Genomic DNA, 27,750 nt, shown 5'->3' with positions numbered 1-27,750 from the left:
GCGGCGGGCTGCGGGGCGGACCCGGTGCGGGGCGTCCGAGGGGGAGGGACCCGGCGTGCTCGCACCCGGGAATCGCCGCCGGGGGACAGATCCCCGAGGGTCCTTCGCGCTTTCGGGATGTCTGCGGCCGCGGGAGGAGCTGCGGGTAGGCTCTGTAGGGGACTCTATCAGCCCCGGTCCTTATGAGAGCACCGAGCAACTTGGGACTGTCGAGGGGAGTGAAGACGGGGCTTCCTGCGGGGGGCGGGGTGGAGGGCGCCGCGTGGACGGAGGACCCCGGCGGTGTTAAGGGTCCCAGGGGAGCTCGGAAGGCTTGCCCTGCGGGAGCCCGTGGCCTCGTGGGGACCGTCTTCTCGGAGAGTAAGGACAGATCCTCTGGCTGGAGCTGAGCGCGTTGGCATTGGGGTTGGAGCCCTGGGAAACCTTTCCAGGGAGGTTGTGCCCCACTTCAGAGAAGACTGGGGATCCATTTCGGGGTCAGGCTGTTTCCCCATTTCGGCGCAAGACTCAGAATTGAGTCCTTAAGAACTGTATTCCGTTTTGAGGGAGACTGGGAGAAGTTAATTAAAGAGAATGCAAATGTTATCCGTCCCTTTGAGATGGGAGACCGAGAGGCCGACCGGGGACTCCTCGGAGCCCTGAGGCCTGACGGGAACAAGTCTCTTGATCTTGGCGGGGAATGAAGTGCGGGCCAGGAGGGGTGAGGGGAGGGGAGCGGGGTCTAATGGCCGGGAAGAAGACCTCTGGCGGGTGCCCTTTCCCTGCAGATTTAGCCAAAGTTCTAGGTCCGGGGACTTGAAATTTCTTTGTTTCGTGCATCCCCCTCCACCTCTCCCCTCGGTAGGTAACAGGAAGACTAGAGCAAAACCCCAGAGAAGGAGAAGGTTCCGTTGGTTATCGTTAGTTTAGGTTAGCAAGGAACAAGCTCTGGCAAGGCTTCAATTAAAGCCTCAGGGTAGAGGAGGTGGAAAGTGGGGAAAGGGGTGGATAGAGGGTAGATACACCGTGCAGATGGGGCAGAGTGGAATTTCTACAGTGCTTTCCTAACACACCCCAGGGCTGAAGACAAACATGAGAAGGAGCTAATCTTTGGAGGGGGAGGGTAAATAAAGGGTGAGAGTTTGTAATGTGGTTAGATTGGGATTCCATGTAACTTGAAAGGAAAAAGCAGTTCTTTTGGGGGTTAAGAGGATCACAGAAAAGAGGGGGAAATCACAGGATTGAAAAATACAGGGTTCACAGTTAGGAAGGAGCAGCCTCCCCTCCAGGAATAGTGCGTGTTTGTGGGTTTGGAGCGAATGTGTACCTACCTACGTAAGTGCAGCTTTAGATTTGTTGATGTTGGTCATTGTTTCTCAGTCTTTGTCTGAAAGCTTCAACTGGTGTTATGTGGCGTTACATGAATTATCTTTGTCTCTGAAAAATTATCCTCCAAAAAGTCATTTGTTTTTACGCCAACGGTGAGGATGAACGGACGTTGGTTCTAACAGGGACGTTGGCCTCAGTGTATCCATAGATTTTTTTTTTTTTTAATTTCTCAAGTAGCAATTCTGACCCTTGATTTCAAGCAAAGGAAATGTGGGTGCTGCCATAGACAGTAATGCATAACAGGATGTAAAAGGGCCTTCATAAAATTTTTCCCCTTCATCTGTCCCTCCTTGCTCTAAGCATTTTAGGGCAAAGCTGACTAATCTTATGCAAAATGCAAAATAAAATGTAAAATCTTATGTTCTTTCAATAGAGAATTGATAGCGTTCCACTTATCAGTGAATCTTTGTAGAAGTACCTCTTCAGATGCTCTATTTCATGATCAGGACCAAAATGAGAAAAAGGAAAATGAGACTCGGGTAACTGTTGACAGCTATGATTCATACAGGTTTTTTAAACCGTTCTAGTATTTTTAAAAGAGCCCTAACGTCTTTCATGGAAATGGCTTCTCAAACACACTTCAAGTGTAAACTAGTTGAGAGCCGTGCACTTGGAGCCTTATTATACATTCTTTGGTGTCCCCTACGTGCATCATGTAGCCCTAGTTCTGTATTCAGTTCTGACCAGATGAGGCTGGATGAACCGGAGTGGCACTGATGCCAGATGGTCTGAAAATATGCCGGGGCTGAAAACATAAATGTGATCGTGCTGGTGAGCTCATTAGCAGTAGATGTCTTTCCCTTATAGTGAGCTTATGATTCCGCTGGATTTGGAGGGCTGTCCGTTGATGATGTCACAATTATTTCAGCTTTGATGATACTTACAGGGCTTTTTTTTTTCAATAAATGTGAATAAAGTTTTATGTTATTTTATTAATGAGCTTAATAGCATAGGTGAGGTGGCTCATTTTGCAGAGTTTCTCCCTTTTTTTAAATTATATTTTACATTAAGACCGAAAGGTGATATTATAATGTATTTCTGTTTTCTTTCTTATAATGTTAACTGGGCACAAAAGTAGGTTATTTGGGACTTAGTTTGCTGTAAGTCATGGCTTTGTATTTAAATGGAAGTACTCTTAAAATTACTAAACTGATTACAAAGTAGCTGAGGAAATAGCCTTTTTATGTACCTTGCATCATTGTGGATTTGGGCTCAAGAGACTGTACTTCTCTGGATATTAGCAGTGTTAAAACTTCAGTGCCTAAACTAAGTTTTAATCTAATATCATATTCATTAATTCAGGGAGGTGTTTGGAAATATCTATTGCACTGTTTATGGTAATAGCCGGTGTAGCACATTGACTTTTACGTCTAAATTTTTTCTAACCTAAAATCCTTCTAAATCATCCTATGTGATCTCAAAAGTAATTTAAATTGCATTAATTGAAGGGAAAAAACACTGTGGTTCTAGCCTTTGAATAATAGCCAATGTTACCGTAATATGAGGGATCTATTTTATTGTATCATTATTGCCTTTGATATATTTGTGGTTGTGAGTGAACAAATTTGCCTGGGTGAGGCTGGTGATTTAGATCGTTAGTCAGGATAGACATGTGAGTTTACATTTTGGAGATCTGTATTTCATACAGTTAATTTTTAAAGTGAATATTTATGTAAATTTTAGGTTAGTTGCCAGGTTTTGGTCTTAAAGGATATTGAATCTTTATAGTTTGTATAATCAGTATTCTATAATGCCTTCGAGAGATCTAAAAATCTGTACCTTTGATCTAAACAAATATGATGATGTACTTTAGAAAAGAAGTTTTTACGAGCAGTTTAAGAATGACATTCAAGGCACTCTGAATTTTTAGGCAGGCTGTTTGTTTTCCGTTTTTAGATTTTTAAAAAATAATACTCTCAAAACATATCTAAAACATGATTTTAAATAAAACAAACTTTGTCATTAAATTATAGTGATTTCATATTTCCCATGGGATTTCTGACTCCCTTTTCTCCCTTCCAAAGGGTCTCTCTCCCTCTCTCTCTCCTTTTTGGTTCTTGTGAGGAATGAAGAGAGGTAGAAAGAGTTTGGTATTTCTGAGTACTTCACTCATAATGATGTTTTTCTTCTATACTTAGTCTGTTCCCTTTTACTTTCCAATATTGTCAAAAAGGAGTGTGTTAAAACTTTTCTGGGCGTGGACTGTCCTGGAGAGTGAGGGTGTGGTGGGGACAGAACAATTTCTCTTCATGAGAAATTCTACAGTAAGATTTATATCAGAGCTTTGTTAGTTCTATGAAACACCTTTTAAAATGTGTCATATATTAATGATTGTCCTTGAAGCTAAGGTCTGAGAAAGTATGTGTATGTTGGAGTGGGGGATATAAAATTATGATTGATTAATATCTATCTGTTAAAGGCAACTTGTAGCATGGCTTAATATGCTCAAAGGTATGAAGTGGAAAATAAATTTGATTGATTGTTGCCTAGATTTTTAAAATATTTTACAATGTTCTGGGGCGCCTGGGTGGCTCAGTCAATTGAGTGTCCCGACTCTTGATTTCAGTTGGAGTCAGGCTCCCAGGTTCATGGGATCAAGCCCCAAGTTGGGCTCTGCACTGAGCATGGAGCCTCCTTGGGATTCTCTCTATCTCTCCGTCTCTGTCTCTCTCTCTCTCCCTTCCTCCTCTCCCTCTAAAATAAAATAATATTAATAAAATATTTTATAATGTTTCAACATTTAACATGGTTCATGTGAAGACTTCCTTTGTTGTGTAACTTAAACACCTTAAATAAAAGTCAGAAAAACATGGGTGCCTGGGTGGCTCCATCATTAAGCATCAGCTCAGGTTATGTTCTCATGGGTCATGAGTTCGAGTCCCACATCGGCGACCTGAGGCAAGCCCAGGTGAGTCTGAGCCGCACTTCAGGTAAAACACAAGCACTGCTTCAGGTGAGCCCTTCTCTCTTACTCTCTGCCCCTCGCTTACTGGCACCCTCTTCCTTCAAATAAATAAATAAAGGTCAGAAAAATGTAATTGTGGACTTACTAAGTACCAGGAAATATTCCAAACACTTTACATGTGTTATTTTATTTTATTTTACTTATTTTTTTCTTTAGGGTTTATTTATTTTTGAGAGAGAGAGGAACAGAGTGCGAGTGGGGAAGGGGCATAGAGAAAGGGAGACACAGAATCTGAAGCAGGCTCCAAGCTCTGAGCTGTCAGCACAAAGCCCGTTGCAGGCTTGAGCTGGTGAACTGCAAGCTCATGACCTTAGTCAAAGTCGGATGCTTAACCAACTGAGCCACCCAGGCGCCCCTGCATGTGTTATTTTAAATACATGATCATAGAGACCCATTTTAAATGAGGGGGCAATGGCATAGGCAAGCTAAGTCACTTGTCTACGGTCACATAGCTAGTAAGTGACAAAGCTGAGATTTGAACCCTTGCAGTCTGGTTACAAAGCCCATTTATTTACAGTCCATCTTCTGCCAAAACAACTCATCTGTTTTCTTATGTAACATATAGGGCAGAGATGACTTCTTTAATTTTTGAAGTTCATTCTAATCTTAAAATTTTTAAAGTTACTTTGAGTTAGAGCGAAGTGTTCTAAAATAACCCTAGTACCGGGATCCGAAATAACATTGGGCAAGTGTGCCTTTCATCCAGAAGCTCGGCGAAGCGCGTTTGTCGCTCCTCTAACTGCCTGGTGCCTTCACGGGTCTCAGCAGCTCTTCTCAAGAGACTCTTATTCAGTAAAACGTCTTGCACTGACTGTGTGATTTAAGAATGAGTTCAAATAGGTTACCAATTTCCTATATTATTAATAATTCATTTTGGAAAATAACTTCCCCTCTTTGGCAGCTGTTTCCTATCTTCTCTTCTAGTCCACATCCTGTAGATGGATGGCTCAGGAGTTTCCAAACAAGGAGATACCAGGAAATGAAACTGTAGAATCCCAGGCTGCAGATAACAGGATGCTCCACTGGGTCTACCAGGAAAATGAATGCTCTTTTGCTTTTCATGAAAATAGTCTTAGCTATTCAGCCTAAGCTTTAACTTAGCCTAGAAGTATTTTACTAACGGGTTGGTGTATTTCTACTATGTCTTGAGAACCTCTTGATGAACATGTACATAACAGATGGAATCAAAGAATAAGTTATTTGGAGGAAATAATCTTCCTTCATATTCATTCACTGTGGTTTACAGAGTTTTGGTGCTTCAAGAACAAAAACAAAAATGCTTCAATCCTTCAAAAGCACTATTTACTCATATTACGAGAAGCAAATATAATTTTTATTAAATTACCTGATTGGTTTAAATTCTCCAAATAATACACCACGACATTTTTGGACACATATCTCAATTTCGGAGGATGATTTTCAGTTTGTTTGATTGTACAATCTGATGCCTCCCAACACACCGATTGAAAAGCCATTTGGTAGTAACTCTCTTGCAGAAATGAAATAAACACAGATCAGTCTATTACATAGCACATGCTTTGAGGTAGAGTACCACTAGTTTATTTAACTTTTATTGGCTTATTGCCAGCTTAATAATCCACTCCATTCCAATTAATACATAGTAAATTAGGATACAAATATCAGTGGGTTTATTGTGTAAACATATAAACATACACCTCCTCCCACCTCTTAGTTTAACTAAATTGTCTTTCATAACTTTTGCGTACTAATATTTTACAATGATAATTTCTTCATCTCTGCTAAAGATATTATAGCCTGCATATATTCACATTTTGAAATTTTTTATTAAAAATAGTATAATAGTGATAATAGTATCTGACTTAGTTGTTTTATATGATACAAATAGAATTTTTGAAGATGTTTTAAATTTTGTGTTTCTTACTAATACTGGGTTTGGCATTTAAATGATTCACAATTTCTATGAGGAAATTAAGCTTTTTTCAAAAATATATTTATTTTTAAATATAAAGTCCTAAGACTGAATTATATCTAGGATGATAAAGTGCTACTATTTTTTTTTTTTTTTTTTGTAGGAGATGGCAGATAGGTACTTCAGACCTGTTGGTAATGATGGCCTGAGCTAAACACCTAATTTGAAGGGACACTGTCCTTGTCAAAGAACAGAATGCTGAGGAAGCTGTGGCAAGTATGTGTTTCATTGTTTGGCTGTGGGAAACCTCAGACTCTGAGAGAATATGCTCACTTCAGATCCCATGCTGCTATATTCGCCTAACGTTTTAAACGTTTTTCTTTAAAAAGCGGCAGACTTAATCTTGACACTTTGTTAAGAAATGTACTTTCAAACTTTAAAAATAAAGGCAGATTGGCTGCTTTAATTTCAAAGGTAACAGCATCACACTTCATGGTAAATGGCATATTAATAATTGATTTTGCAATTAATATTTGCTGAAATACACTGGGTGCCAAGCACTGTACCCGGAGGGAGCTATGGTAGCAGTGACAAACAAGTCAAATGATGGTCGTGAGACAGAGACCTTTAGTGTACGGAAATTGACTTAGAAATTTTCCTCTTTTTTGCCGATATCCAGAAAAATGCTTCAAGACTTACAAGATCAATTCCTGAAAATATATTTACAGTATATAGTCTACTAATAGTTAATTATAATATAAAAATTTAGGATATTGAGAATTGAATATACTTTGTTGTGGGTGAAGCATGCCAGTTTTTAAATATGTGAATATATTTGTACATAATTACTTAATGTTTTACTTGCCTGACATAAATTGTCTTTTATAACAAGCATTAGATTACATACTACAGTGTTGAAATATTTACACGTTAGTCCAATTATTACTTTAGATGATTCCAGAAAGCACTAGGAAAGATTCCATAACTATTAATGTGGTGGTTCAACTTTCATTTTTAAAAAATTGATAGAGTCCTTACAAGTAGACATTACCAATACTAATTACTATTATCTTTCGAAGTATTTTTTATAACTGAATGATTATATCCTGAGTGAAACAGGTAACACTTTAGTTTATAAATGGGGAAGGTAACAGATAGATAAATGGCTTTTCAGCCTCCCAGTGATAATCTCACTTGCAATCAAGAATAGCATTCTGATTCTGTGAAAGACTTAACACACCTTCTCGAGAAAACTGGAGGAAAACTATTTGCAGCAAAAAATTACTTTGGGGGAATACTGTAACCTTTAATAACAAATACAGGAGATTCGACCATAGTACATATTTGTTATCGCTCTCCGTATGCTATATACCTACCTACATGCCACGGAAGGTGGAAAACCAGGATATTGGAGACCTTTTTTTTGCTTTTAATGTTTATTTTTGAGAGTGAGAGAGAACACACATGAGCAGGGGAGGGGCAGAGAGAGCAGGAGGTACAGAATCCATTGCAGGCTCCAAGCTCTGAGCTGTCAACATAGAGCCCAATGTAGGGCTCAAACCCATAAACTGTGAGATCATGACCTGAGCTGAAGTCAGACCCCCAACCGACTGAGTCACACAGGCGCCCCAGCAGAGAGGCCTTTCAAAACGAAATTTCACTCCTTAAATCTGGGGTCAAAGCTTGCCAAGAGAAATCTATCCAGCTTGGATTCTTCTTTTAATGTTTAGCGGTATTAAGGTTGGCTTTCTCAGGTGGGAAAAAACAGGTAGAGAAGATAGAGTTTCTAAACCCTAAAGCCTTAGTTTAGCATTAGCAAAGGGATCTTCTGAAATTAGATGATCTTTGGCCAATTTCTTAGATGCTTTCATTTTTATCACATTCACTTGTCTATATTCACCTTAAAATTGTGATTCTCTTGAGACCATATTGGCAGTTTTCTTGAGATTTATCTCTTAGGTAATGATTCTAGGTTACGATAATTCTCAAAAACATTTGCTGTGGGTACAAATTTGGGTTGTCAAATTTCTCATTTAATATTTTTTAGGAACGTTACCATTGTTTCTGAATGCTTTTACATTTTCTCCTTAGGCCTCAAGTGTATAGAGGCTAAAATTGTTTTGCTTTTTTTTTTTTTTAATTATAAAAAGCATCCTTGGGGCACCTGGGTGGCTCAGTTGGTTAAGCTTCCAGCGTCAGCTCAGGTCGTGATCTCCTAGTCCATGAGTTCAAGCTCCGTGTCAGGCTCCATGCTGACAGCTCAGAGCCACTTGGAGTCTGCTTCGGATGGTCTTCCTCTTTCTGTGCCCCTCCCCCACTCATGCTCTGTTTCTCCGTCTCTCAAAACTGAATAAATGTTAAAAAAAAAAAACAACTTTTTTAGATAGATATTTGTTTTAATTTAACCCCATTATTCTTTTTTTTGTCTTTTCAAATTTTTATTTAAATTCTAGTTAGACCCCATTGTTCTTTATTCCTATTATTATTTCAGGCATTCTGTGATTTGGGTGGATTTGTAACTTTTAGTTTGAATACAAACATGTAAAAATAAGTATTTTCAGCTGACTAAATAGAACTGTGTGACTCAGAGAATAAGAAGTGAAACTAAATAGAATACAGAGTTCTAAGAATTCTCAACATAGGTTTGAATACATATCCCAAAGGAGTCTCAGTTTATATTTTAGCTAACCTGAGAACAGTTTTCTTTTAGTTAGTACCAGCTCAAAACTAACATAGTTCTTAAAAATTATAGTTATAACTATTCATATTTGTCTTAGAATTGGTATAAAAATAGTTTTTATTCACATAAAATACCAATAAAATATGCTTTTGTGGCTAACTAGCCAAATAAATTAATCATTTAATTTGAAATATAAGATACACACAAAAAAAATAGAGGCATGGAAATTCAGTTTAGTTATGGTTCTGCTTAACTATAAAAATTTTTAGACTTTTTTGTAGCACTAAGCACAGAATTTGAAACAATCTACTATTTATAGTATATTACATTGAGGACTTATTTTTTAATCTCTTTAAAAATGTAGAGCACCATTAAAGTACAGTTTTCTCCTGGAACGGAAAAATAATGATTCTAAATTCAGATTTGCATTTGCCGTTTTTACAAGAACACGTTTTTCCTGAATTTCACGGCAGGACTAATTCTGCAAATGGGTTTATCTCCCTTGTTTCATTCTGATGCAGTTAACAAATTTAGATATGTACTATTCATATGTAAAACTGTAACAACAGAATTGTAGATGTTGATAAATATTTGTTGTATATTCCCTGCTATATTTTAATAAATAGAATAGTTTATATTTGAGTTGTTTCAATATTCTAATGACTAAGGTAATTTTATTAGTAAGGATTTTACCATTGGAAGGAATCTACTATAATGTAAGTCAGTTGTTCTTTATAACTCCTCTATAAATGAGTGTTTCATGAGGTAAAGTGTTATAATACAGATATATTTTAAAGGGTTTTTTCCCCCCAGCAAATATTATTGAGGCCTTGATAGGCAATGTGTTAGGCCCTGGGGAGATAGTGGAGAGCTAAGTGGACATTCTTCTTGACCATGTAGGAACTGCTGTTAAAACTGTCCTCCGTTTTTATACTCTGATAAAATGAATTTTGCTTTCATTAAATGCTTTTCTGTAGAGAAACTGTGTCTTAATTATTTTGATGAGTTAAGAATCATGAGTTGTGTGAGAAGTATCCTACCCTCAGCAGAAGAGCCAGGATGCAGATAAAACCATGGAAATTGGCTTGACCTACATCCCTACTCTGCAGATTCCGAGTGCTCTGGGGAGCTCTTAGAACGAGTCTGGCTTCTCAGACCACGGAGCAGCAGCTCCTCAAAACTTCTGGGTGTTATACATACTCAGAGATTTCTACTTCCCCTGAAAAAAACCTTTATGTAGCCCATGTTTTGCCTTAAAAATAGAAAGGGAACTTTATTTTCAGCTGCAGGCAAGGGACCATCAAAATATGTTGACCTATTGTAATTTTAAGGCCTTAAAATTATGTGTCTGTTGCATTTTATAATAAAGCAATATTATAACAGTATTAAAGAAAATTTGTGAATAGCACACATAAAAATTTCACCCATAATCTCATGTGAAAATTTCATTTCTTTATATTCTCATCTAGTTTTTGTCCATATGCATACCTACTTTCCCATAATTATTCTATAATTAATATGCAAATTTTGTTCTGATCTTTAAAAAAATGTAACAGCAAATGAATAAATATTTTTAATACTCCTTAATTATTCTTGATTACCATTTTTAAGGGTAGTATCACAGTTAATTGATCAGGTTTGGTGGGGTTTTTTAGTTTGTCTTTGGTGGTTTTTTTTTTACCATTTTTCTACTGAAAAGTTAATTGAAAATAGCTTTTAAGTATAATTATATCTACAGTGCTGAATGCATTTAGAGAATAATTTTTTATTTTATTTGGCAATCTTCACGTTGTGCTTATATTTCAAAGGCACCTAGATAGCTACTCAGTTGTGCAACTGAACTCTACCCCCCTTTACAGGTAAATAGTGTAAGTTTCCCCAAATTGATTTTGAGTTCTGTTGTTAGTTGACCTTCAAGTAGAGGATGACTGTCAGCTAATAGCGATTTCTGTACGACAGTTTTTCTGTCTCAGCCCTGTTGCACTTTAATGATAAAATGAGATAAATTGGAACCACACCAAAGAAATTCTTATTCTGTCTTTTTACTCTTTCTGCTTCTTCATTCAATATGTGTGCCTCGTCAGCTAAATAAGTTGCTTGTAAAAGAGAGAGAGAGAGAGAGAGAGAGAGAGAGAGAGAGAGAGAGAAAGGAAATAATACTAAATAAAAGGTATTTCTTCATCTCCCAAAATAATTTTTCAGAGACTAGAGAATAGCATTAATTAGGTACCTACTGTGTACCACAGTGTGTGAAGCATTTTTATTCAAACAGCCTCTGAGGTAGATGGCACCATTCTTATTTCTCCAGTTCAGCCTTTTCTGCTGCTTTTCTGGAAGCCTCCTGCAATGTACTCATAGAGTTCTTGATACTTCATCCCTCACTGCATCGATCACAGTTATTTTAAGTAATTTTTACTGCCTGTTCCTCTTGCTCTGCTGCCAGTATCTGACATACCAGTGGCGGTCTGTCATGGTCATCACCTTAGTGTAGTGCCTGACACAGGGCCTGGCTCATGGCTGACATTCAGCAACTAGCTGTTGAGTGAATTCCTTGAACTGAAGAATCTTGGTTTTATAGGTGAGAAAACTGAGGTGGAAAGTTCGTAACTTTTCCAGTCCCTGGACTACTGAGCGGCAGGGGAGACTCCAGGACGTGGTTTTATCTTGTATTGCAGAGACTCTGTGAATTTATTCCTTTGGGCCTTGGGTTTCTTTCATAGAAGTGAGGCATTTATACGGAGTTCCCTGAAAATTATGACTTTATCATCAGGACCATGAGGATGCCTTTGTTTGTGCTTTGGTCTGTTTTTGAGCTACATACATTATAGTAAAGTTGAGCAATTGGACCAAATCTAGAGGATCTTTTGGGGATTTTCTGTCTCCCTTTGGAAATACATTAAACAACATAGTGACTCTGGTTTTGTTAGGAAAATGTAAGCAAACAGTTGTTAGGAGTAAAGGGGGAAGAGTACTTTTCGGGTCGGTGTAGTTGGGTATATAAGTAACCTGAGCTTGAGGCGATCTTAAATACCCAAGATTATCAGGTTTGAGTCTTTTACATTACTGAAGACTTTATTTTAAAAAGCTTCTCTTTTAAGTAGCTTGTTTAAGGTTACATTGCCAAGACCAGTGCTTTCAAAGGAAAAAGCACCATTGTAAATATACATCATTAGATTTTAAAATAATGTATGAACATTTTGTAATTTTATGACTTTATCAGAAAATGTTTAAGCTTTTAAAATTTGTTTACATCTGCTTAAATTCTTACAAATTTAAGAGTGAGATATAAGGAAGAGAAATACAAATAATAATTTAGCAAATTCCTATTTTTAAGCTAGATAAAATGAAAAGTAAGCAGTTTAACCTAAGACCTAGAGGGGCACCTGAGAGGCTTAGTTGGTGAAGCATCTGACTTCGGCTCAGGTCATGCTCATGGTTTGTGGGTTCTAGCCCCACATCGGGCTCTGTGCTGTCAGCTCAGAGCCTGGAGCCTTCTTCCGATTCTGTGTTTCCTTCTCTCTCTGCTCCTCCCCCATTCATGCTCTGTCTCTCAAAAATAAATGTTAGAAAAAAATTTTTTAAAAACCCAAAAAGCAAAAAAATTCTAAGACCTAGAGAGCCAGAATAATAAGGGGACCTTAGTGCCTCAAGTTTCTCTTCTCCCTCTCTTATTAGTACCGGCTGCTCCGTTCCAGCCCTGGGTGCCCGGGCCCTGCCTTCTACAGTGACACAACCTGAAAGACATTAAATTCACATTCATTTTCAAATTTCATGGCTCAGCAGTGGCAAACTGAGAAGGATTTTTGGTGACATCCATACATTGTCTTGAAAGTGTTCAGGTTTTTAAGGTCGAGGCTGTCAAACTCACTTCAGAACCCGTCAAAGGTGGGAGGAGGGCTGTGGGGCCCACGGGAGGGGGTCAGGAGGTAGTCCCGCCTCTCTGCTTCTCCCGCCCGGCAGCTCTTCTGTCATCTGTTTGGCCCCAGAGCTTCTCCTAGAATTCTGCTTGAAGAAAGGGCTCTCCTGCTTACAACAAAAAGTTTGAAAAGCATCACTAAGGAAAGGTAGTTCCAGAAAAAACAAACAAACATGCTTCTATCTTTGATTTATAACTATTAGTATACACCCAATTAACTAGAATCTGAGATTCCGGGAGAGTAACAGCTACCAAATAGCTCCCTCCCCTGCCTGTGAGCCGTTCTCCCTCACCGCCGAAGCTGTGGGTGCTGCTTATTACTCTTCCACTTATTTCAGGCTATTTGAGGAATCCCGTCTTCCTAATGACAAAAAGAATCAAACAGCTATGCTAGCACTTGAACAAAATAGTTCAAGTCCTACTGAATTGCATAGGAGAGACGGCATTCGTTTAGTTTATAACATTCAGTTAAGAAATAGTGATTTCTATATATTCCCTTAGAGATCAAAGGCGTTTTCCAGAATAAAAATAAAATTTAAAAAAGGCACCTTTGAGAAATACGGACTCTTTGAGAAGAGGATACTATTATTACTAAGCTGATGCTTTATATATATTTTTTAATTTCACTTTTTATTAAAATTTTTTTTTAATTTTTGTTTATTTTTGAGAGAGAGAGACATAGAGTGTGAGTGAGGGGAGGGTCAGAGAGAGAGGGAGACACAGAATCTGAAGCAGGCTCCAGGCTCTGTCAGCACAAAGCCTGATACAGTGCTTGAACCCACGAATTGTGAGATCATGGCCTGAGCCAAGGTCAGCCGCTTAACTGACTGAGCCACGCAGGCACACCTATTTTTTATTTTAAAGAGAGCAGGGGAGAAGAACAGAGAGAGAGAGAATTAAGCAGGCTCCACACCCAGTGCAGAGCCCCACATGGGGCTTAATCTCATGACTGTGATACCATGACCTGAGCTGAAATCAAAAGTCGGATGCTCAACTGACTGAGCCACCCAGGTACCCTGTTTTGTATTTTAATATATGGGAAGTCAGAGAATGAGGGATATTTAGGCCAGCTTTCCATCTGTTGCTTGGATCCATCAAATGGATGTGTGCTATGTACTTGAGTAGCCCCAGTGAGGAGGATCTTGCTGCCTTCAAAGACAGAGCCTTCTCCCTTCGGACAGTTCTGTTTCCTAAAAAGTTTTCTCCTTTAACTGAGTCAGTATATCTCCTCATGCAGACCAGGTTTTGCTTTATAATCTTTGAAGTAAGCTTTGTCTCCACAGTTCAGCTAGGAAAAGCATTATACTAATGAATGAACGTAGTTCTAGTTTGAGGTAGAGAGTAAATGAGGTCACTTGCCTCATTTCCACTTTCATTTAGTTTAGACTTCAGAAGCACACCACCCTTCATTGACATACCATTAACATTTTATTTTAGGGGCACCTGGGTGGCTTACTTAAGCGTTCTGCTTTGGCTCAGGTCATGATCTCACAGTTCATGAGTTTGAGCCCCGTGTTGGGCTCTGTGCTGTCAGCTCAGAGCCCCCTTCGGATCCTCTGTCTCCCTCTCTCTCTGCCGCTCCCATGCACACACACACAGTCTCTCTCTCTCTCTCTCTCTCTCTCTCTCTCTCTCTCTCTCTCAAAAGTAAATAAACATTAAAATATTTATTTTAAATATTTGGGTACAAAATTATTAAAATGTATTTGTATGAGCACAATTCACTTTCTCTTTTTTTTCAATTCACTTTCTCTTGATGAGTCATGGTCATTCTTGTAAATTTCAGCTACTATTCTCTGTGATCATATTCCCAGGGCATTTGAGTTGAATAGGACTGTTTTCCTATTTATGCCAGTTCAAGTTAATAAACATTTAGTGAGTCCCTACTTCTAGGCTTCTTGTATGCAAAGGGGATACAGAAACGAATGAGATAGTTAGGCTGGGGAGCATTAGATTGAAGATACAAAGGTCCTTGGAAGAATGAGACACAGATCTGTAGTAAAGAGAGGAGGAGTATGGACAGGTTGTGGGACAGAAATGTAACATTCCTCTGCCACAACACAGGACGTGCTAGATGAGAAGATAAACTGAGGAGGAGGTCGGGGCAAGTTAAAGGGAGAAGGTAATCTAGAAGACAAGATCTCAACTACATGTACAGACAAGGGTCCTGGCCTAAGGAGCAGCCTTCATTTTGTGTCCCTGGAACAGCAGTTGTGTCTCTGTGCCCAAAGTATCAGGAGAGAGATGGCAGAAAATCGAGGTTGAGGCTAGGTTGTGATGAGAACTACGCGTGGCTTAAGGAGTTTGGACTTCATTCTTTTGGCATTGGGGAAACTTCAAGTCAGGAGACTGATATGATCAGATGTTTTATAAATTCTGGTAGCATTGTGAAGAATGATTAAGAATAATGTTTCTGAAACTGATCATTCATATCCCACTTTGCTGCTTCTGTCATACTTGCCCATGCTACTGGAATGATAAACCAGTGGGAGGAAGAAAGCATAACTGATGGGTTGATTTTCATATGCACTTAATGGCCGGAGTCTCTGAGTACCTGTGACTGCTGTTTTTAGTTTTAAGTTCCTCCTTTATTAACGGATTATCATTTCACATTGATAACAGTGTGCTTACCAAAGCAGAGTCTTCTCCCACTTCCCTTTAATTATAGAGCTGGCTGGAAAATCCAGGTAAACAAGACCTTCAGTGAGTTGGTTTGGAGACACCCTCCTTACAGGACTTTTTTCCTGGTTCTGGTCTTATTCTAGATCTTTATAACTGAGCTATCCAACAACTTCATGTAAGTGAAATATAACTGCAATTTGTTTAAAACCTCATGATCACACATTTAAAAACGTCTTTGAATTTATTTTAATGTAGGTGATTGGAGTTGTGCTTCAAAAAGTTCAGCAGTTCAACAGTATTTTATCTGCCAACAATAAGCTCTTTACTTGATTGCACCATGAAAAAGCTGCTAATGAAACTTGTTGAACACAAAAATGGACTTGAAGAACCAAAAGCCATTGTTTTCAAATGAAGAATACTGAACAGTTTTAAGCCTCAATGCATTTTAATCACCACTGAGATTTTCCTCATAACATCAGAATGGCAAGCAGACGAAAATCCACAACACCCTGCATGGTCCTGGCCAGTGAGCAAGATCCAGACCTCGAGCTGCTCTCAGATCTGGACGAAGGCCCTCCTGTGCTCACGCCTGTAGACACCAGGGCAGGGAGCATCTCAAGTGATGAAGAAGTTCATGAATCTGTGGATTCTGACAATCAGCAAAACAAAAAAGTTGAAGGTGGCTATGAATGTAAATATTGTACTTTTCAAACCCCAGATCTAAATATGTTTACTTTTCATGTGGATTCAGAACATCCCAACGTAGTGCTAAACTCATCCTACGTTTGTGTCGAATGCAATTTTCTTACCAAAAGATATGATGCACTTTCTGAGCATAATCTGAAATATCACCCAGGAGAGGAGAATTTTAAGTTGACTATGGTGAAACGAAATAACCAGACAATCTTCGAACAGACAATAAATGATCTGACCTTTGATGGAAGTTTTGTCAAAGAGGAGAACTCAGAGCAAGCTGAACCTACAGAAGTTTCTTCTTCAGGAATATCTATCAGTAAAACTCCAATTATGAAAATGATGAAGAACAAAGTGGAGAACAAACGGATTACGGTTCACCACAACTCAGTGGAGGACACTCCTGAAGACAAAGAGAATGAAATCAAACCGGATCAGGAAGAAACTGTGGAAGATCCAAGCTCTTCAGCTTCTGAGTGTAACACAAGCACTAACGCGGTGAACAGAATACATCCGGGCGTCGCCAGCGCGGTGGTGACCCCCGCAGCCGTTCTTCCTGGGTTGGCGCAGGTGATAACCGCCGTCTCCGCTCAGCAGAATTCCAGTTTGATTCCCAAAGTCTTAATCCCCGTCAATAGCATTCCTACCTACAATGCTGCATTGGATAACAACCCCCTTTTGCTTAACACCTACAACAAATTCCCTTACCCGACCATGTCAGAAATTACTGTGCTTTCTGCCCAGGCGAAGTACACAGAGGAACAGATCAAGATCTGGTTTTCAGCCCAACGCCTCAAACATGGGGTCAGCTGGACTCCGGAGGAAGTAGAGGAGGCAAGACGAAAACAATTCAATGGGACAGTACACACTGTACCTCAGACCATAACTGTTATTCCTACACACATCTCCACGGGGAGTAATGGCTTACCACCCATTTTACAGACATGCCAAATAGTTGGTCAGCCAGGGCTGGTCCTTACACCAGTAGCCGCAGCAAACACCCTGCCGGTGACGGCGCCTATAGCCTTGACAGTGGCGGGGGTTCCAAATCCAACAAACGTGCACAAGAGTCAGGCCCCCGCTGCCGCGCAGCCTGTGGTAGAGACGAAGCCAGCAGCTGCCGCCGCCCCGCCTCCGCAGCTGGTCAAACACGAGGCCGCCTTGGCGAACCCGGATTCATTTGGCATCCGGGCAAAAAAGACGAAAGAGCAACTGGCAGAACTGAAAGTTAGCTACCTTAAAAATCAGTTTCCCCACGATTCGGAAATTATCAGACTTATGAAAATCACAGGCCTGACTAAAGGAGAGATTAAAAAATGGTTTAGCGACACAAGGTACAACCAGAGAAACTCGAAGAGTAATCAGTGCTTGCATCTCAACAACGACTCCTCCACCACGATCGTGATAGACTCCAGTGACGAAACCGCGGAATCCCCGACCGTTGTCACTTCGCAGCCCAAACAGTCCTGGAATCCTTTTCCCGACTTCACCCCCCAGAAGTTTAAAGAGAAGACTGCAGAGCAGCTTCGCGCCCTTCAGGCAAGTTTTCTCAACAGCTCCGCACTCACGGATGAAGAATTAAATAGGTTAAGAGCGCAAACCAAACTTACCAGAAGGGAAATTGATGCTTGGTTTACAGAGAAGAAGAAATCAAAAGCTTTAAAGGAAGAGAAAATGGAAATAGATGAAAGTAATGCAGGTAGTTCCAAAGAAGAAGCTGGAGAAACTTCTCCCAGAGATGAATCCGGTGCATCCAAGTCAGGGAATACGGGCAAGGTATGTAAAAAAACACCGGAGCAGCTGCACATGCTGAAAAGTGCATTTGTCCGGACGCAGTGGCCGTCCCCGGAGGAGTATGACAAGCTGGCGGAAGAAAGCGGGCTTGCGAGAACAGATATAGTTAGTTGGTTTGGGGACACCCGTTATGCTTGGAAAAATGGAAACTTAAAATGGTACTACTACTATCAAAGTGCCAATTCCAGTAGTATGAATGGCCTGTCTTCCCTCAGGAAAAGGGGGAGGGGGAGGCCCAAGGGAAGGGGACGAGGAAGACCGCGTGGGCGGCCAAGAGGGAGCAAGAGGATGAACAACTGGGACCGGGGGCCATCACTCATAAAGTTTAAAACTGGAACTGCAATACTTAAGGATTATTACCTGAAGCACAAATTTCTTAATGAGCAAGACCTGGACGAACTCGTTAACAAATCACACATGGGCTATGAGCAGGTCAGAGAGTGGTTTGCAGAACGACAGAGAAGATCAGAGTTAGGTATAGAATTGTTTGAGGAAAATGAGGAGGAAGATGAAGTCATTGATGATCAGGAAGAGGACGAAGAAGAAACCGATGATAGTGATACTTGGGAACCCCCACGACATGTGAAGCGGAAGCTTTCTAAATCAGATGACTGAAATGTAAGTTTTTAATCTGGGTGTACATTCCTCAACTGCTATACCTTTAGGATAGTTACCTCGTACCTGACAGCGTTCACTCTTGATAGTTTTTTTCCTAAAATGGTTTTTTTCTTTTAGCTAATAAGAGGACCGGGGGCCATGAAGTAGCCAAGAGATACATGATTATTGTGTGTAGTCTGACTATTACAATTGTTAGGTTTATTATGTAGAGTTTAATGCTGCTTAAAAGATTTACTTTTTATGTGAAATATTTTTTTACTTTGCCTTAAGGGAAAGTTGCCCATTGTCAGAGAAGGAGATGGGGCAGGGGGCGGGGTGGATTCACAAATACTGAAGATAAACTAAAATGTATTGCTTGCCACCCTCCTTCACTAAAGCTTCATTTTTTGCCTATTTAAGGAAAGAATTCAAAAACGAAAACTAAAAAGAAGGGGAAAAGTATACCGAAGGAAAGGCTTACCACAGGGGTGAGGATTGCTCAGTTTTAGGAAACTAGGTGAAAATGGGTATCTTTTTTTATTCATTGTATTGCCCCCAAACTATTAGGTTTTTAACTTGAGTTTAAGATGCTTTATGTGTTAAAATTATTCAGTAATTTTTCTCTTGAAAGCCAAAGGTCTGTTTTAGGCTCTGTGTAAATTTACGTTTGCTTAGATAGCATCTGTTTTTGAAAACTGATATGAATTACCTCTGTGTTAGAGATCAAAAGGTAAATAACAGATCTGATATTAAATTAACCCAGTTGCCTAAAGTGTCTTTTCACTCTTTGATATAAAACAAACCTGCTACCAGCAGAAACACTGTATTTGGTTAAAAAATGTATCTCTTGTTATAAAAGCACAAGTAAATATGCTTTGAATCTGAAAGGTTTGGCATGCTCCTTCAATTCTAATTCGCTCATAGATTGAGTTAATTAAAATTCCACTGTCGTTGCAAATCAGATACCGGAGTCAGAGTTAGGATTTCAATTCTTAATACTTCTGGAATTCAGTAGCATAGTTTTATTCTCTCCTACTCTCTGTTTTAGAGCGTTCCAGGATAAAAGTTACACGTAACAGCGCACTTGTCACGAAATGTTGGCATATGTCTATCAGTAGTCCCAAAGCACCTCGTTATCTGAAGCTCCTGCGCTGCTCTCAAACAGCGAAGTAGGACCCTCATTACCATGGAAGCATTTTTACTTCCTTCCTTAGCTTTTTGCATCCCTGCCCCATCCTCTACTTTTATGCTCTGTTATCCTGCGAGCTGTTTCCTTAATTCCCCCCTGTCTTCCTTGCTGGTTTTATTTATTTTGTTAAGTAATTATTTATAGAGGGCTTAATATGTACCAGGCACTTTTCTTATTGCTTAGCAGCCCTCTTCTAGGTTTTCTTTCTTTTTTTTTTCAGGCAGAAAAACACATGAAACTAAAATTCACCCACTTTATTTTTTAACGTACCTGTCTTAGAACAAAGCCCCCCTCCAGGTTGTAGAGCATGAATGTGCGTCACAGACCATTGAACAGTTTTGTGCAGGTTTTACCCTGGAGCGCAGCCCTCGGTCTCCTACTGTCAGAAATTTTCAGGACACGCTTTCTTCTGACCCAGATGCATAAAATATTTTTAACAGGCTTTTTTTTTTTTTTTTTTTTTCTGCCGAACACAAGAATTCTCACTTGGCCAAGATGAAAGCAACAAATGTGTTGCTGCAGTGAATTGTCATTTCGGCTGTGGTGACCTGAGTAGTGATTCGGTGGGGAGCTCCGGTCTCCCGAAAACAACGGGAATGTTTTTGTACAGTTTGGTTTGACTTTAAGTTAGTGTGGATAATTCTCATGTTCTGTATTGATACTCTCATGGATACTATGGTCAGAAAATACATACCAAGGTACTGTTTTCAAAAAGTTACATATAATACCCAGGCACTCTCCTGGTACATATCAGGCATGCCTTTTAAAATATCCAAAAAGTCTTAAATCATAAAACACACTAACTAACAAGTTATTTTTGGTTTAACAAACTACTTTCTCATCTTATAAAAGGATTCACCCTGTTTCCTCTAAATAGCTATTTCTTCATTTAAGTATGGTTCAGTTTACCAAAAATAAGTAACCAAAACCTTTTCCAAAGTAGTTACTGCAAAAAGTGAGATACATTTATATTTTTTGCACAAGCTAGCCTTGTATATAAATAGAAAAAAAATACAAGAGCTTTTAGATTTCAGTCTGTTTATTACAAATACTGACAATGAGGGGCACCTGGGTGGCTCAGTCACTTAAGCGTCTGGCTCTTGCTTTTTGGCTCAGGTCTCGATCTCACTGTCGTGAGTTCAAGCTCCATGTCAGGACCTATGCTGAGCATGAGCTTACTTGGGATTCTCTCTCTCTGCCCCTCCCCTGCTTATGTGCACTTGCTCTCTCTCTCTCTCTCTCTCTCAAAATATGTTAATTAGTTTTAAAAAACCAAATACTGACAATAAAATATATACTTCCTACTAATAATTTTTAATAAATTACTATGTATAGGTGAAAATGTCTGTATGCAGAATATATACATAGACATTGTATACAAAACCTAGTGCTTTATGTAAGATATATGTGGCAAGTGATCTCAGTATTAATAAGCAAATACAGAAGATTTATTTTCATGGCTAATTTGTGTAATTTTCATTTCTAAAGTAGTAAACATTAAAATATGGTTTTCTTTAAAATTTTAGTTTTTACTATGTTTTTCTTTTATAGCTGCCTAAAATGTTGGAGGAGAATCAATTCTTCAACGCAAGATGTCTGATTTACTGTGAATGGGCCCAAACTTTGATGACACTGAAAACGTTTTGGGGCATACACATTCTCAAAAGATAGGATCCAATGCCCAAAAGAAACGGAACTTAATGTTGTGCCAAAGTTAAACTACTGCATTTGGCGGAAGTTCTGCAATGTAAATAGAACACTAATTAAAAAAAACAACTTGTAAAAATTGAAATTTTAATATAGTACATTTTTATTCAGATACGACGGAGACGTTCTGATTCTTAGACTTTCTGAGGGGGTTTAATGACCACTAGAGCTTGTCCTCCTATTCTGTCCAGGTTAATACTGTACGTCTAGTGAGATGGGCCTTACTGCCTCTATTCTTTGATACGTGATTAAGTTTATAGCTTTGAGTGACCAAACATTTTACAGAGTAAAAATTATTAGAAACAGGAAAAAGAAGAACCTGATTTATTTCTATGTCTTATTTATCAGGCCCTGCACCAAGATTAAAATTTGTACAGGGGCTTATACCATTTTAATGTAAAACAGCCTATTGACGCGCGTTGGAACCATTAAGATTTTGTGGTGTCATTGGCCCTTAATGATTGGATCTTTAATTGAACACATTCGTAGACACCACTCTTACTCTGTAATACTCTGTTCATTTTTTTTCATTAGAAGCTGAATTTGCTTTGTGGTAAATTGAAGATAATCAATATTGAAGAGGGAAAAGAAAATGGCATTAAGAATTTGGATAGGGTGAAACTCTGAAATAAATATTTTACCAAAAATGTGAAGAAGTACCATGTAGTAAATATATACTTAGTGTTTTCTTACAATCACATAGAAATCAGAGATGTTTGTACAGGTATCAGATCAGAATTTTCAAGAATTGCCTTTCAGTGAAATTCTACTGTAGGTAGCAATTTCAGTGAAAAGAGAAAAAATTCTGAGCTGATCATACTGAGTTAAAGGTTAGCTTTTCACTTATGAATTATGGGAGTGTTAACTGTTAACTCTTGCCATATCAGGAGACTGAAAGTCCATACTAACTTATAAACTTTGTAAAGACAGGTGCTGTTCATTCATGTTGAGAAGGACCCTTTTTTTTGTGACTATAGGATCGTTTTTCAAAATGTGCTTTCTTCATAGAAAAGTGTTCAGTTTAATTAGCTCTGCATTTTAAAATGTTTTTCTGAATGACCGGATGTAGTGGGCTTGGCCAGTTTTTTTTTTTTGTCTAATTTGATGAATAATATTGAGCTCTTGTTTTTACCTAAATGTTTGTCAGCTAATGAAATGTTATGAAAAAGCCTTGAATATGCATGCTGCTTTCATTTTTATAAACTTTTTATTTTTTAACTATAGCTTTATTAGTAATTCCAAAATGCTGCAATGTAGCTGATTTCTTCACTCAGACAGCTGGCTTTGTGGGTGGCTTTTTCATACTACTGTTAACTTTTTTAAGAAGAAGCAATGTAAAGACTGTAACAATTTAATGCACTAAACTGTTCTTTCTTTTACACATTTAAAAACTTCTTAAAACACTCTGTATTATAATGATTAAATTGCTCCCTTTTTTAAACCATTGCTGAACATGGTCTGAGTTTTGTTTGACAATTTAATATTTTCAGATTTGAGATGTCAAGTATTGGAAATGAAGCCTTCGAATATATATTATGCTTCCCTGGCATATGTTAACTTTGTGTAACTGTAAATAACTAGTAGTAATCCCCCCACCCTCTGCCATCTCTTTTATAAACTTGGCACTTCGCTCTGCTCTGATGTTTGCTAGCTTTTGAATATATTTATTTGACAGAGCAAAACCCTCCTCTCCTGGTTGATCATGTCCTTGAATACAGAATAAAAGTTAGCACTGATTAGTAGTTTTCAGTTATTTTTTTTCCATTTTATGAATGGAGTTTTTAAAAATTTGTGGCATATTATACATAACAAAATTTGCTACTCTATCTCTTTAGATAGACGATTCAGTGGCATTAATTATGTTCACAGTGTTGGGTAATCATCATAACTATTTCCAAGTTTTTTCTTTATTCCAAACAGAAACTCTATAACTATTAAGCAATGACTCTGCCCTCCCCCCTCCCCCAGCCCCTGGGAACCTTCGAACCTACTTTCTGCTTCTACGAAGTTGCCTATTCTTGATATTTCAAATAAGTGGAATCATACAATACTTGTCTTTTTATACTTGACTTATTTCATTTATCATAAAGTTTTCAAAGTTCATCATGTTGCAGTACATATCAGAACTCCGTTCCTTCTTATGACCGAATAATATTTCGGTGTGTGCTGTGGAGAGCGGAGCGGCGCGCCTCAGTGCTTTTCTTCTAACAATACCTGCAGCCCTCTGGCTTCGTTCCTTGCTCTGTTGAGTATAGTCGCCAGATGATGTTACATTAGTTTAAAGTGTACAACACAGGGATTCGACACTTCTCAATTACATTTTGTTTATCAGAATCGATGGATAGATACGGGTTGTTTCCTCTACTTTTTGGCTAGAAAAAATGCTGTACTAAACATTGGCATAAAAGTACCTGAGTCTCTTTTCTGTTCTTTCAGATGTATATCTAGGGGTAGAATTGCTGAATCAAAGAGTAATTGTATGTTTAGTTTTTTGAGGAACCATCAGACTGTGCCACAGTGACAGACTTTTCAACAGTGCTTGTAACCATTTTACATTCCACCAGCAGTGTGCAATGTCCTGTTTTTCCGTGTCCTCCCCAGCACCCTTTATTTCCCGTTTTTAAAATGATTATCACTGTCCTCGGAGGTACCAAGTGGTGTCTCGTGGTTTCGATTTGCCTTTCTCTAACGACTAATGGTGTTCCGCATCTTTTATCTGGTCATTGACCATTTGTATATATTTTTTGGAGAAATGTGTCCTAAGTCTTTTGCGAAGTTTGTAATCGGGCTGCCTCCTGTTGAGTTTTAAGAGTTCTTTGTATATTCTAGATGTTACACCTTTACCAGATACATGATTTGCAAACACAGTCAATTCTCATTATCCACACATTCTGTATGTAGAAATTTGACAACTCACTAAAAACTTATTTGTAACTCCAAAATCAATATACACAGCACTTTTGTGCTCATCCACACGCATGTGAATAGTGGCAAAACATTTGAGTTGCCAATCTGCATATTCCCATGTGAGGTTAAAAAAAAAGCGGTGTTTTGCCTCTTATTTCAGCTCTCAGATGATAAAGAGTCATCTTTTTTGTAATCAATTAGTGCCTCTTTTTAAGTACTTTTGTGTCTTTTGTTGGTGATTTCACTGTTTAAAATGACCCCTAAGTGTAGTGCCGACATGGTGTCTAGGGTTTGTAAATGCAAGAAGGCTGTGAGTGCCTTATGGAGAAAATACACCTTAGACAAGTTTAATTCAGGCATGAGTGGTGGTGCTGCTGGCTGAGAGTTCAATGTTAATGAATTAACAATATATATTAAATACGGTGTCTTTGAACAGAAAAAGCACATAAAATAAAGTTCTGTATTGATCAGTTTTGAAAAGGTTATGATCAGAAGCTCCCAGGTTCTTAACCCTGGGGGCATTTGTTCAGTATTCACTAACGCAGTGTTCATGGTGACTTCATAGAACATAACTGTTGTAGGGGGAACAAGAATTGGCTATATTTTCTCCCTTCTGTAGATTGTGTTTTCACCTTCTTGATTGTGTCCTTTGATGCACAAAACATTTTCAGGTTTGATGAAGTTCAATTTATTATTACTGTTCTTGTCGTTGTTCGTGCTTTTGATGTTGCTCAAGCTCCATGTTGGGCACAGAGATTACCTAGTAAGAAAAATCCCACTGCCAAATCCAAGGTCATGAAGATTTACTCCTGTGTTTTCTTCTAAGAGTTTTATGGTTACAGTTCTTATATTTAGGTCCTTAATCCATTTTTTTAATGTTTGTTTGTTTTTGAGAGCGTGTGAGTGGGGGAGGGGCACTGAGAGAAGGGGACACAGGATCTGAAGCTGGCTCTGCGCTGACATCAGAGAGCCCGATCTGGGGCTCATACTCATGAACCATGAGATCCTGACCTGAACCGAAGTCGGCTGCTTAACTGACCAGGCCACCCAGTTACCCCAGTCATTAATCCATTTTGAGTAAATTTTTGTATGTTGATGTGAGATAGAGGTTGAACTTCATTCTTTTGCATGTGGTAATCCGCTTATCCCTGCACCAGCTGTTGAAACAACTCTTTCCCTCATTGAGTGGACTTAGCACCCTCGTCAAAAATCAGTTGGGTAGGGGCTTCTGGGTGGCGCAGTTGCTTAAGTGCCTGATTCCAGCTCAGGTCATTATCTTGCAATTCATGGGATTGAGCCCTGTGTTGGGTTCTGCACTGACAGCACGGAGCCTGCTTGGGATTCACTCTCTCCTTCTCTCTCTCTGCCCCTCCTCCACTCATTCTCTCTCTCTCTCTCTCTCTCTCTCTCTCTCTCTCTCTGAAAATAAAGAAATAAACTTAAAAAAAATCAGTTGGCTGTATATGTGAAAGTTTATTTCTGGACTCGATTCCCTTGGTCTTTATATCTGTCCTTCTGCCCATACCACACTGTTTTGATTCTTTTAGGTTTCCAGTAAATTTTCGGATCTGGAGTATGAATCCTTAATTTTCCTCTTTTTAAGATTGTTTTGTCTATTTGGGGCACCTTGCAATTCTAAATGAATTTGAGGATTGGCTTTTCTATTTCTGAAAAAGTTATTGGAAGCTTTAATTATGAACTATGGAAGAAATTATGTTGAATCTTTAGATTGTTTTGGATAGTATTGACATCTTAACAACATTATGTATTGCCATCTATGAACATGAGATGCCTTTCCATTTATTTATGTCTTATTTAATTTCTTTCAACAAGTTTTATAGTTTTCAGTGTAAAAGATATTCCTTCAGAGGCCATTGTTATTGAAATTACTTTTTAAAATTTTTTAATGTTTATTTTTGAGAGAGACAGCACAAGCAGGGGAAGGCAGAGAGAGAGGGAGACACAGAATCTGAAGCAGGACCCGCCGTCAGGATGGCCGAGCGGTCTAAGGCACTGCGTTCAGAATCTGAAGCAGGTTTCAGGCTCTGAGCTGTCAGCACAGAGCCTGATATGGGGCTCAAACCCCCAAACCATGAGATCATGACCTGAGCCGAAGTCAGATGCTTAACTGACTGAGCCACTCAGAGGCCCCTGGAATTGCTTCCTTAATTTGTTCTTCAGATTGTTTATTGCTGGTATATAGAAACAACTAATTTTTTAAAGTTTTACTTATTTATTTTAAGAGAGAATGGGAGAGAATAAGCCGTAGCAGGGGAGGGGCAGAGTGAGAGGGAGTGAGACAGTCCCAAGCAGGCTCCACACCAGCAGCGCAGAGCCTGACACAGGGCTTGACCTCCCAAGCCATGAGATCATGACCTGAGCCAAAACCAAGAGTCAGACTGAGCCACCCAGGCGCCCCACAGAAACAACTAACTTTTTGTTTGTTGATCTTGTAAGCTGAAATTTTGCTGAATTCATTCATTAGCTCTAGTAGTTTCCTTGTGGATTCTTTAGGATTTTCTATATTTAGGATCATGTCCTCCTTAAATAGATGCAGTTTTACTCTTTTCCAATTTGGATGCCTATTGTTCTTTTTCTCATCTGGTTACTCTGGCTAGAACTTCTAATACTGTGTTGAGTAGCACTGGTGAAAGACAGCATCCTTGTCTTGTTCCTGATCATAAAAGAAGATTTCAGTCTTGCCATCAAATACTGTTATCTGTGGGTTTTTCATGAATGTCTTTTATCATGTTGAGGAAGTTCTAGTCTTGGTGTTCTGATGGGTTTTATCGTAATAGGTGTTGGATTTTGTCAAGTGCCTTTTCTAGCATCAGTTGAGATGATTGTTTGGCTTTTTTCCCCTTCATCTAGTAACATGATGTATTATATTGATTAATTTTCTTATGTTGAACCACTCTTGTATTCCTAGGATAAATCCCACTTGGTTATAGTGGGAGGGCCCTGGGAGGGGCTTTCCTGATGAAGGAAATGGTGAACTGAGACCTGGTAGGGGCAGGGAAGGTTGCAGGATGAGGGAAAGACTTGGGGGGAGGGGGGAGGACCCAATCTGGAGAGGACCAGCCTGGCTGCAGAGCAGGACTCCGTTGAAGAAATGAGGAAGGAGAGGGATAAAACCTTTAGAGGTGATAGGTGTGTTCATCACCTTGAGTGGAGAGGTTTCACAGGATATATACCTATGTCAAAATTCATTTTATTTATTTTTTAATTTTTTAATGTTTTATTTATTTTTGATACAGAGAGAGACAGATCATGAGAGGGGGAGAGGCAGAGAGAAGGAGACATAGACCCCGAAGCAGGCTTCAGTCTCTGAGCTGTCAGCACAGAGCCTGACGCGGGGCTCGAACCCACGAACATGAGATCTGACCTGAGCCGAAGTCGGAGGCTTAACCAACTGAGCCAC

General features: G+C 39.1%; 1 protein-coding gene across 2 annotated transcripts in view; it reads left to right on the top strand.

Annotated features, from left to right (window-relative positions):
• ZHX1 (zinc fingers and homeoboxes 1) overlaps positions 1–27,625 on the top strand; it is a 27,976-nt gene extending 351 nt beyond the window's left edge. Inside the window, exons 2-4 of one of the 2 annotated variants that reach the window (XM_029923448.1) lie at positions 6,388–6,500; positions 15,698–18,547; positions 27,587–27,625. In XM_029923448.1, coding sequence (XP_029779308.1) covers positions 15,923–18,544 — 2,622 coding nt within the window. In that variant the 5' untranslated portion in view covers positions 6,388–6,500; positions 15,698–15,922 and the 3' untranslated portion in view covers positions 18,545–18,547; positions 27,587–27,625. Of the gene's footprint in view, positions 1–6,387; positions 6,501–15,697; positions 18,548–21,266; positions 23,159–27,586 lie in introns of those variants that run through there. The other variant, XM_029923447.1, reaches the window with a different exon arrangement.
• Positions 27,626–27,750: the final 125 nt, after the last annotated feature.

Source organism: Suricata suricatta, chromosome 15 (genome assembly GCF_006229205.1).
Source record: "Suricata suricatta isolate VVHF042 chromosome 15, meerkat_22Aug2017_6uvM2_HiC, whole genome shotgun sequence".
Taxonomy (NCBI): Eukaryota; Metazoa; Chordata; class Mammalia; order Carnivora; family Herpestidae; genus Suricata; species Suricata suricatta.
This window is presented reverse-complemented; position numbering and strand designations above follow the sequence as displayed.